The sequence below is a fragment of the Pieris rapae genome, chromosome Z (assembly GCF_905147795.1).
Source record: "Pieris rapae chromosome Z, ilPieRapa1.1, whole genome shotgun sequence".
Classification (NCBI taxonomy): domain Eukaryota; kingdom Metazoa; phylum Arthropoda; class Insecta; order Lepidoptera; family Pieridae; genus Pieris; species Pieris rapae.
Window position 1 is genome coordinate 5,167,723 of NC_059534.1, and position 12,744 is coordinate 5,180,466.

Consider the following 12,744-nt stretch of genomic DNA (forward strand, 5'->3'; position numbering starts at 1 on the left):
GAAACGGTAACCGCTCTTCACCCCCTTGAGTAAGAAGGACGGAATATCTACCGCTGTATTTCCGCACCGTACGCACCTGAGTGCGGCGCACACGCAACTCCCACGTGAGTAATTTCGTACATAGATCTACAATGAGCTTAATACGCTTACTGCCTGGAAGTGGCATGTGTGCGGGACGTAGCGAATCTTATCCGAATTTGTCTGAGTCACATAAAGAAGCTACACCACGTCATATCAATCTTCGTAACAAAAACGAAAGTTACCCGACGATAATGAAGCGAAAAGAAATTGGAGCTTCTTGAAGCCGATGTTAATATCTTAAAAAATATGCCTCCTTTATCTTCTATTCAAACAACTACTACACATAATTAGTAATTACTTCGATGAAACAAAAACTAATAAACACCTATACTTAAAATATTTTATAAACCCATATAAATCATTTAAATGTAAATATCCCAAAATATATAAATATAGCAATAAAGTAAAATAAAATAGTAGTATAAAAAATAATAAATTTAAACTGGGTATATCAGACAATGCCAAAAATGCCACATCTAGTAAAAGATCCAATCCAAACATCTATGTTTTTGCTTGGTTTACCGATCGAGTTTATTATGTCTACCTACATTTTAGTTGCTGTTTTGTTTTGTAATTTTATATACGTACCTACATCTGTGCGCTCTAATAATTAATAATCTTAGTTTATATTTTTTCTCAATAAGTGAATTATGTATGCAATTCTTATGAGAAATAAAGTTATTCTTTACCTTAATCATGCAATGAGGCAACTGGCACCTCACTTCCTTTGTGTATAAGCCATTCGGAACTGTATATTTATTTATTTTTTATTTATAAAAACTTCGTTGCATTAACATAAAAAATTTAACATAATTAAATGAAAGGGAGGGTAACGGCCTTATCGCTTTCAAGCAATCTCTTCCAGGCACTGTTTATCTAATATTTCTGATAAAATATAATTTATTGGGTAGAAAAGAAACCTACTTGGGATAAAATTATAAATTAAGTATTAGAAAACAAAGATCCACAGACCTCCACAATAACTGATGGTTGAAAAGCTCGGACTCGAAGCAGTAAGGACGCTCCGAAAAGCCTGCGAAGTGCCCAGAAAGCTTCTGAGCTACTAAAAAGAGCTAGGTTAGTTAGATCCAAATAAAACATTGAATTCTGGTTGAATATGTATTAGTGTTAGGGGTTTAGCCAGAATTAAATTATCAGGATAACGTAGTGATAGTAGGATTAATGTTAATAACATAAAAATATTATAAGCAGAAACTGAACAGAGGGCAGTAGGTGGTTTCGATCCCCACCCGCTTACTATAAAAGAAAGGCCTCAGTGTGGTACGCTAACGGAGCTCCCTACCAAAGCCCAATGGATGAAGTTGGCGTCCAAACGCCACTTCGACAAGGCTAAACACCATCCCAACCCACTGGTGCGTAAAAGCATCAATTACTACCCCTTCCCGACTAAAAAGGCTCGCAGGAGGCCCCGACACGTACTAACGGATCCGGATGATCCAATCACAGTAGCTAACGATAAATTAAAAGCCGCCCGCGCGGCCAATAATAATAGCAGTAGCAATAGACAGATTAGGGTTAAAAACCGCCTTCACCGGGGAAGGCGAGGACCTTTACTTCGCACTTCGCTCACTCCAGTGAGCTTCCGTCCTGCCCTTCAGGCGATTGACCTCCCCGCGACGGCCCAAGCCGAGGTTCGAGTCTCACAGGAGACGCCCTTGCGCGAGTCGCGGGAAACCCCCCCTTTCCGGCTGACCTAAGCTCGCCAAACAGCCCGTGCTGAGCTGTAAAGGCCCTTAAGACCAACAGCGAGATTCCTTTCAAAAAAAAAAAAAAGGCACGCTAGCATTCGCTGCCCGGACGTTGACTAGAGTGGTGGTTGGTTTCGAAGCCGCGAACTGTGAGTTCGTTCCATGTTATTTTTATTCGGTTGTGTTTTTAGAATATCTAAAGTCGTGTTGTTTTGTTTGTATAAGTCAGTTTTAAGATAATTTTAGTGTGATTTTGAGAATACCGTGTTTTCTTAGTCATCAAGAGTAAATCACTTCATAGGTTATTTCGAATTGTTTTTTTTTAATTTAATTATCACTTCTGGTTGCTAAAAATATATATTACAATGATAACCCCAATTAAATCCTTGAATGTCCCTGTTTTTTACGTATATTTTAATTACATACCTATCAGATCCTATCATTTTTAACTATGACATGAATAGCTTAAATATTTTAAATAAAAATCAAATCAAATGTCGATGATGAAATGTCGAAGCGCCGTCTACTATTGTGTTTTGTTACTAACAAAAAGCTCGAAATAAAATAAAGTTATCAAAAACATTTTAACTTTGTCTTTGCTAAGTATTTTTAGGTCTTTATTCGCGCCCCGATCGTTATTTCATTTATTTTTAAGGTCCTACCTTGGACTAACGTTGTAGCTATGACGTTTTAGGCCACTTCATGAAATAATTAGCGACTTGACCGCGGCTATATATTGCATTTAATTGTGATCGGTTAACTGATGTTGACGTGAGTGATATTTTGTGCTCAAGAAATAAGGTAATCAATATTGAAATCCTACCTTGATCGTGAGTGAGCTATTTTAACTGTCACCACCCGAAGCTTTCAAAGACAACCCCGCCGCTAACCTTGTGTTCTGGGCTATTTGTACCCATACACAGCTGAAATCGCGTGATTCAAAGTAATTTAAAGCCAATCACCTTTTTGGATGGTGTAAACAATATGTAGTTGGTTTACCTATAATTACACCATGTTGAGGATTAAACATATTAAATTCGTCGTATGAGTTGTACAAGTAAATGATAAATATATATTTTTTTTTATTTTTTTATTTTTTTATTTTTTATTTTTTTGTTATGTGTGTTTTTGTATAAGGCAATAAAGGATTAATAAATAAATAAATAAATATAAATATAAAATTATTAAGGCAGAATTTCTAGTTGAATTAATGTTAAGGCGTTTTATTTTACTTTGTATAGCCATCACATTTCTTATGTAAGCAATGTACATCTGTAATGTGCATATTGACGATAAAATAAAAAATAATATCTTAATATAATATCTAAACTATAAACCTCGTTTTCCCAATAAAACAAATTAAGGTAAAATTTGTCGCAGAATCATTCACAACTAACCCGACAATCAAAAATTGTAATGTCGCGTATTGTGTTAGTTTGGTGAGATTTAAAGAATTCTAGAACTCAAAAATCAATGCTAAGTTAACTTTGTAAAAAAGTGTTCAAATCATAACAAGCTCAAAACATGGTATTTTTTAGTTATTCAGGATTGTTACATTTTGACGTTTGAATATTTAATAAATCTCGTCTTGTGATCAATATATCGATATTATCACAAATTATGTTCTAGTTGAAATATAATAACAGCCCTCATAGGACACGTAAATAATAGGTCACTTTATTTATATCCTTTAGTCATATTAAATCATACGACTTTGTTACTAAACGTATTAATATCTATTATTAATTCGATAATAACCTTCTTAAACGCTTAATTGAAAAAAAAAACATTTAGATCCCCCGTTTTTTAATATTCTTAACACTGCAGGTCTACTCTGTGAAAGCACTGATTTTCATTAGAAAATGAGTTACTACGGATTCTCAATATTGAAATAGAAGATTAGTAGAGATCAAAATCACTAGACCTATTGATGACGCAATTTTGGAATTACATAAAACATAAAACTCAACATTGAAATTGGATTCGAGACAGGTTTTGACGTCACGGGCCTGCAAGGATATTTTTGGTATGAAAGGCGCTACATGGTTGCCATCTAGTTGGTGCACGTGTAACTATTAAAATGTCACTAGATGACTAGAACCTTTGAACTAAGTTACGCAGAGATGCTAGGTAATACGGATTATGTATGTAATACATGTAATAATGGAATAAAACATAAGTATAATAACAATAAAATAAATAAAGATAATTATAATAATGAGAATCATTTTAGCGTTTATACTTTTTATTTATATTTGAAATACAAATACTGCCATCAATAACATAGACAAAACTATTTATTATCTATACCTAGCTCACTTTAGCATTCATACAATTTTCAACGTAACGAATTTTTAAAACATAGGATATTTAAATAGATTTTACTCATTTTTTTATTTTCTGTCTCTGTATCAACTCTAAATCTGTCATCATACGTCAGTCTGACAAACATCAAAGATCAGCTCTAGCACTTTAAATTTGGGAAAAAGTAGCAGAGACATAAAGCAGAACAAATCAAAATATTATGAAAAAGTATCTAAAAATATACACTTAATTTTAGGTATATTAACCAAGCTAACTTTAAGGATGCATGTATAATTAATTTGAACTGTCAGAAACGTAAATGTCATTAGAAAAAGACATTTACCTCCTTTGTAATCTGTATCAAAACACTCAATACCTTGTACCCTACCATCTACCTACATTAAATACAATAGATATACCTACATTGAAAAAAAAATTCTGCTTGATGTTCATGTTTCTGCTTTCTATTTATTGTTAATTCAAGAATATAATGAAGAAACCTGAAGTAAGTATAATAATGATAAACTTATTGATTATAATAAAGTTTAAAACTTTATTTCAACGATTTACGCTCTTTAACTGTATCTGGTCATATTCTTTTGTAATTAACAAACATGTGGTTACTATTACCACGAATATTAATATAAAAACATACCAGCTTCTCAAACATAAACTGTCAATTGCTTAATACAAGATTATATCAGTTAAATATATATTCTTGTAAATTCATTTCATTAAATGTAATAATAATGTTTAGAAATAAGTAATGTTCTTGAATGCTCAAGTAGGAAGTAACTATTTAAATGACTACATAAATATTGAGCCAATCTTATTTCTATTAGGGAAGCAAGAGTAGCACGGAAAGCAGTTCTGGGTCCAGTTCTGGTTCCAGTAGTAGCGGTTCTAGCTCAAGCAGTTCAGAATCAGGTTCCAGCAGTTCAGATTCTGAATCATCAACATCGGATATTCAACCAAAAACCGAACCAAAATCACCAAAACAAGGTCCTTCCAGTGAACCAAAGAAGGAAAAAGAATGCAAACCAATAAAAGCAGCAGCTAAAACTAAAAACAAATCCTCGAGTGAAGTAGACAAGTCCAAAGCACCCAGTCCCAAACCAATGCCACAAAGACAAAGAGGTGGCCCAAAAAAGAAAAATGCTGCTAGCGTTTTAGCTAAAAAAAAACCAACAGCAAAATGTGCAGGGGCTAAATCTGGAACTGCAAAAGCTACAACCCGAACAATCAAAAGTGAAAGCTTGTCCAAGAAGAAGAGTATATTTTCTCCTGAAAATAGCTCAGATTCAGAACCAGAGAGCAAAACTAAACCTAAAACTGGATCTAAGCCACCACCAAAGGCCAAGAAGACACAAAAAAAACAAACTGAAGAAAAAATTCTTACATCTCCAAAACCAATTGAAAAACCAGCTGAAAAACCAGTTGAAAAACCAGTTGAAAAACCAAATGAAAAACCAGTTGAAAAACCAATTGAAAAACCAGTTGAAAAACAAATTGAAAAATCAATTGAAAAACCAACTTCAAGCGCTAAAGACAATGAAGTTAGTGCTAAGAAAAAAATAAATAAATCAAATACACCTCAAAAGATTGCCAAGAAAGTGCCAGAAAAGAAAAATCCACCATTGTGTACATCATGTCAATCAGCTGGAGATTCTGGGTCATCAGAAAGTGAGAAAGAGATGGAAAAGAAAAAAGATTCAGCTATAGCGAAGCCTCCCAAGGTACTTATTAGTTTTCTAACATATTGGACATAATTCATTACTATTTTGTTTGTTTGTTTCATACTTAAATATATTTATGTTTAACGGCTGTCTAATGTTTGGTATGACATTATTTTAAACTAATCAAGTATGGGTTATGTAAAGACAACTAGAGATTTATTTATTAGTAACATTCCATTAAATAAATATGTTACTTTTTTTACAAATATAATTGCTTAATGAATAATATATTACACATAAAAAATGTGTTGATCAATAAATTTATTTTAGTTTTTCAAAAAGAATTGTAAACACAGAAACTCCAGAATCAGTCTTCCTTATATCAATAATTCACATAGCATTGGATATAGATATATAAGATATTTTGTTTAGGAAGTACATATGTAAGTTTGAACCCCTATTATTTTCTGAAAAAAAAAAATTATTTTGATTAGCGAACTGTGCTAAACCTGATATCATATCCTAGCCTTAAATATGTTTATGATATCATATATGATATGTTATGCTAGTTAAATACATTAGCTTTGGCACTCTGAGGTAATTGATTTGAAGAGGTTGGCCTCTATGATGAGAATGTATTTTATATTTATATAAAATACATTCTCTTAATGCACTATTATCAATACTTTAGTTATAGTTTGATAAAGTCAAATTACTTGTACTTAACTACTTCACATGAAGGGTTTTTTTAATTTTAGGGATTACTCTACTACAACCTAGTGATCTAGAGTTCGAATCATGGTTGTCCAATGGAATTTTCTTACATTCTAACCCAATTTATACTTGATTCATATAGTCGACTGCGACTGCTACTTTAATCACAGACATAGTGTTTACCATGTATCGATGACTGATATTAAATTCGTGAGAAAACATATATCTTTTAAATTTGTTTTTATTTTATATCAGCAAGATACTCAAAAACCTAGCACAAGCCGCGAAGCAAGTGAAACAGTCGGGGGTACTGTGCCAAGGAAGTTAACGCGTTCGAAAACCGCTTGGGCCTCTCGAATGGCGAAACTCAATCCTTCAGATTCTGACACCGAATCTGATGCTGAAGGAAAAACCACCGGAAAGAGGTAACTTATATTATGCTTATGTGATAGGTAGCTACTTCGTCTACTGCCAGTACTTATTTTTATTACATATTACGTAATAATCAATAGAGTTACCAAATACGGTCAGCATATTTATCAGGGCTCTATAAGGTCCAAGGCCTTGTAAAAATAAATGTATTTCCAGTAAAGAAGATAAAAAGCCAACCAAAGCCCGAGTGGCCCTGGTTAAGTCTCCAGTCATCCCGTCTCAACCAACAGTTCCCTCTGAGAGAAAGTGTCCAGTTAGGGGATGTGACTCTACTGGACATTTAGGTAACATTATTCATTCATTGGACACTATATTGTTGTGTTTGTTACGATGCTATTTCCATATAAAAGGTCACTATGCAAAAATTTTTTTTATATGTATGCCTTTCTGTTTAGTATTGTTGGTTTTGACGATTATGCATGTTGTGTATGTTATTTTAACTATTTAATTAACTGTGGGTTTAAATAGTAAATGTTATTTTATATTTAGTGCCTATATAATAAAAAATACCTATTTTCAGGTGGAGTGGCGGATAGACACTTTACCTACGACGCTTGCCCCGTCTACCATAACGTAACAGGCCCTTGGTGCGTAGCAGCGGCAGAAGAACGTAGTTCTGCAGCCGCTATTGGAAAAAAAGCTAAGGCGTCTATGACTCACCGACCACGAGCTATGCCCACAATTGATCAGCGTGCCTATCAGCTAAAAATCAAGGTGAACTTGCGTGTTTTATTTAAGTATAGTTACAATTGGATCATGGGTACCTACTGAAAAGAAATTAATTTAAAATGTATATATATAATTATACAAAATAATTAACCGTACCAATTTTATTTTAAACACACACAGTTCACATACACGTTGCCTATGAAGGGTGTCTTATCGTCTATATGAGTCTTGGTCAAAAAAGTTGACGGTAATGGAACGAAGAAAAATCTGTATTAGAAATAGAAAAAGTTTATTTCATATGTAATAGTTATTACATAAAAAAAAACAATTCTAATTTGGACGCTATTGCGTATTGTCTGTTATTTTCGTTTGACGTCTTTTGCTGCACCAGAAATATTGTTATATTTTTTACTTATATTTTTTACTTATGTCTTGGGATATTGACGCATCTTTTTTTTCTTTGATTATATACAGTGGGCAAATGGGCAGAGGAGGCTCACCTGATGTTAAGTGATACCGCCGCCCATGGAAACTCTGAATGTCAGAGGGCTCACGAGTGCGTTGCTGGGCTTTTTAAGAGTTGGTTCGCTCTTCGTGATAATTCGCGCTCAAGCAATCCTAATTTCAAAACAAAAGTACGGATTTCTTAGAATTTTCGCCACGTATGATGCTGATAGTCAAGTTCATAACGAGCAACTTAAAAAGTACTTTTTATTATTTAATTGTCGTTTTTATCAGTGGGTATAATACTCGGTAGAGTGTAATCATTGTATGGAAAACAAGCTTAACCAACCAAAGCCGAGTAAATTCAACGCTTTGAGGGCTTTTAAATCGAGGGACGTTACATGGAGTTTACACTGTATTCCATTTTTTTCAGGATTTGCGAAGCAAATGGAAAGGAAATGACCAGAGAAAAAAGTCGAATAATGAAGACTACAATGAAGAAAGGGAGCCCGTTCTCGATGGATTTGCGCCAGATTATGATCTGAGACTATTTCGGGATGCCCAAGCGCTAGCTGCTGTGAAAAAGGAAGAGGGATTGGACGATATACCAACGGATAAAGGGACTAGGTTTGTAGTATACACGGAATATGTAGGACAGTACAGAATATTTTGTCGCTTTATGACTGACACTTTTTCAAATGCACAAAATTCTTCTATTTCGGCGACGGCTGTAAGCGCTTTGCGTACTGTACTTCTAGGAATGCTTTGTGGAAAAATCACAAAGTCATATGCTGCTTACAAATGGTTTAAGTTATTTTATATATTCTTTGTACTTTATGAAAATATGCATACTTTAGATTAAAATTTTGTTATATTCCCAACTCGACTTAGAGTCCTTTAAGAAAAAGGCCGGCAAGGCTCTTGCGAGCCCTTTGGCATTCAGAGGTTCCATGGGCAGTATTGGATACCCTTTCTATTAAGCCGTGTCCTTTCTCATGGCAGTTGCCATTTCGTTGTTTATTTCAATATCCAATTGATTTCGCAATCTAGGGAAACCCTGATACAAAAACGTATCTTGAAATCACTATTGGGATGGAGTACGGTTTCAGGGTAAATCCTACTTACATTGACAGTTCAGGGGTCACACAACCCTTTGCTGACGCGAACACTAGACCTGCCTTTGCGTTTTTATCATGACGATATGCCCTAGTTTTATTGCGAATAGAAAATTTCTAAGAAACCTTAAAGCTGAAAATCACATGACATCTTTTATTATTCAGATATGTGGTGATGGGCAAATATATGATGGAGGTCCTATACCAGTCTCCATATCCAGGGGCGGCGGCGAGGGTGCCGCGACTTTTCGTCTGCGAGTTTTGTTTGAAGCACCAAGCTTGCGAGACCGGCGCAAATCGACACAGAGCTAAGTGCGTCTGGCGTCACCCACCGGGAGATGAGGTGAGGTCCTTTCAGTCAACCCTTAATTTAATACTATTATCGTCGTTAAATTGTGTTTTCCCTGAAAAGAGACCGCTTAGAAATGGGATTGGATTTTAAGTGAACTGAGTATAAATAAAGCTATATGACAAAGTGTTTTCTTTAAACAATATTTTAACCGGAAAGCTAGCATGATCCTACTTCTTTATCCTGGAGTGTTCATTCATTTTTCAATTATGCCAAAAATATAATAACGTTCAACGAACGCTTCTTATTCTGCTAAACAATTTGACTTGTGCTCGACAGATTTACAGAAAAGATTCGCTCAGCGTATGGGAAGTGGATGGTCGCAAGCAAAAACAGTATTGCCAGCAACTCTGCCTGCTCGCAAAATTCTTTCTCGACCATAAAACACTGTACTATGATGTTGAACCCTTCCTCTTTTACGTGATGACTACGGCTGACGGCGAGGGTTGTCATATCATCGGATACTTCAGTAAGGTAGGAACATCGTTCAGTAACAAAAACACTTTGAACCACTGTATAAAGGATCAAAATAAAAATAAATGAATGAAAACCGTAGAAACGTCCAAATTGTAAAACGTTTTAAATTTGTATGAACCTTTTTCCTATAACGCTAATAAATGACTAGCCTAAGATTTTATATATATTTTTTTTGTTACAGCTAGCGGTGTGTGTTTTTATATATTATATATATATTGTAATTTTTAGTAAACTAGGATTTGACTTAATGCTTGTGTTTTAGATGTGGTTTGCTAATTTTATACATAGGTATTAATTGCGTATGTCGTAGTTCAAACCGACAATCTGCTGATAATGTCCATCACCTGAGCATGTAAATAATTATAACTAGACTTACATATTGCGCGAAGAGAGTCCATTAATATATTATGTGAGAAAAATCTATTTTTTTAGGAAAAGAATTCTTTCCTGAACTACAACGTGTCGTGTATACTAACATTGCCCCCCTATCAAAGGCAAGGTTATGGCCGACTGCTCATTGATTTTAGTAAGTATAGTAACTGTTTTGTTTGGAAATATATCGGACCACCCTTAATAAAAATAATAAACCAATACAAGTTTATATGGCCTCAGCTTGCATCAAATTCTATTTTTTTTTTTTTTGTATACGAAGAATTTCCGACGGGAGATGGGATGTTTTCTTTCACCGTAAGAGCCACTTGGTCAACCAGAAATAAAGTTTATTAGTGCTCAATCGGTTCGTTAGGGTTTGAGGGTTGCTTAAACTTGCCCTCCAATGGCCACCACTGCTCTACTACAACAAGTAATTCTCTCCTAGGCTACCTTCTAACGAAAGAAGAAGGCAAAGTTGGTTCACCGGAAACCCCTCTATCGGACCTGGGTCTCATCTCTTACCGGTCCTACTGGAGGGAGGTGATCCTCCACCAGCTGTGTATTGTCGAGGGACCTGCTCTTAGCATACGGGACATGAGCAAGAATTTGGGCATAGCGTCTTCGGATATTGTGTCCACTTTGCAAGAAAGAGGACTTATGAAGTATTGGAAAGGAAAACATATTGTCTTGTCGAAGGAGGTAAGGGTTACATGTATTATCTATATTAATAAAATAGATATAACATTATTGTATTGCTTCTGAATGGTCCTCCAAATTTTTAAAACAAATATAAAAACATGATAAACATTGCATTTGCTGCTAATTTGGTTTCGATAAAAATTGGTTTATACACTTTGAACGAAGGTTGGGACGAAGGACTAGATAAAAACATTTTCTTTTTCACTCTCTATGTATGTGGCCAATATCAGCAAAATTTAGTTCTATTTTTAAATATTTTTACACATTAATAAGATGATTACATTTAATTCCACTGTTGTGATCACAACAGTGAACGAAGGTAATTTAGCACTGTTCCGACCTCATACCATATCAGTTCTCTTCCGTACTGACAATTGGCACCATTGATGTACATATGTTATTTCAAGAAATGTTTTATATACCAGGAGGTACTCAAAGAAGCCTATCTGCGTGCGGCCGGTGCTCGATCCGTGGACCCCTCCTGCCTCCGATGGTGGGGCCGACCAGCGCCGCGCTGACCCCGCGCCCGGCGTGCGCGCACGCGCCGAGAGCGGGAATCGCGAGACCCGGGCCAGGATCGCTCACAGCCCGGGTAAAGGATACGATGTACATCGGCACGAGGCAGTAGTTTAAAATAACCATATTGCGAATTATATACTCCAAAGGTTATCACTGCCAATTTTATTCAGTGCCAATGAGAAAGCGGATAGACCATCTGTTGAATTATTAGAATAACTGTTTCTTGATGTTAAACGAATCTCAGTGTTATATTGTAGGTACAGTTTCGTGTATTCAAATTAAAAACAAGGTACAAGGCCTTGATTAAACTTTGTATTAGGCCTTTTCGCCAATTATCTTTTGAACAACTGAGAAATATATCATGTTAAAATTTATAGAAAACTCGCGTGATGGCGCGACTGTACTCGTCATATACATGTTCTTGTAATTTCTAAGCGTACGCGCTCTTTACAATTAAATTGGTGTTGTCAACTAAAGTTATAAAATCTATATAATCAGGTTTATATAAACCATTGATGTATTACTGTTAGTATTGATGTTTTTAAAAAATCCTGTACTACATTTTTGATGTCTTAATAAAGAGTAATTCTGAATAATTGTTTTATTGTCAAGGCTAATCACTTAATTGCCTTTTAGATAGATAAATGATCATGAAAATCTGAGGCTCAGACCGCATAAAACCACCGGTTTTCTTTTCATTAGACCTAGATACGGCCTGGTTAAAGGAATACTTTGTCATCGATCATATTCGTGTTGTCTAGCGAAAATGTCTAACAAACACATCAAGATTTGAATATAAAAAAAATCAGTCATGAAGCAAAAATTATAAAGCTTTAATTCGATTGTAATTACAATATATGACATTGATTTCTACCCAGTAAGTATTGGCCAGTTTTTTTATTTGACTAAGATATTTAATAGACTCGTAGATTATTAATCCCAGGTATTTAGTTGCTATATGCAAATCAATGTCTCAGCCACGAATCTGCAGTTGACCAGCATTATGGATAGCATTTATACCCAATCTACTTCAATGAAATATAATATAAATGTATCGAAATGATACCTGTTTACACCTGGCTGCGACGTTGTTTTTAAAACTTGCAAGGTATGATTCGCGTTTCGGATTTTCTAGGGGATGTCAGATTAACCATTAGCAGTAGCAGACGTATTAAAACAGCAAG

General features: G+C 34.9%; 1 protein-coding gene and 1 long non-coding RNA gene across 2 annotated transcripts; both read left to right on the plus strand.

The window, feature by feature from the left end:
• The first annotated feature begins 1,275 nt into the window (after window positions 1-1,275).
• Window positions 1,276-2,095, plus strand: LOC123690566. Its single transcript, XR_006751185.1, has 2 exons — window positions 1,276-1,362; window positions 1,877-2,095. It is a non-coding gene; the product is annotated as an uncharacterized LOC123690566 (long non-coding RNA).
• Window positions 2,096-4,450: 2,355 nt separating this feature from the next.
• Window positions 4,451-12,137, plus strand: LOC111001084 (histone acetyltransferase KAT7). The gene is made up of 11 exons (XM_022270795.2): window positions 4,451-4,599; window positions 4,937-5,830; window positions 6,740-6,909; window positions 7,073-7,200; window positions 7,437-7,630; window positions 8,463-8,656; window positions 9,310-9,487; window positions 9,773-9,967; window positions 10,403-10,496; window positions 10,788-11,041; window positions 11,467-12,137. Exons 1-11 carry the CDS (start codon window positions 4,585-4,587, stop codon window positions 11,557-11,559), a joined length of 2,409 nt encoding a protein of 802 aa, XP_022126487.2. The 5' UTR covers window positions 4,451-4,584; the 3' UTR covers window positions 11,560-12,137.
• Window positions 12,138-12,744: the final 607 nt, after the last annotated feature.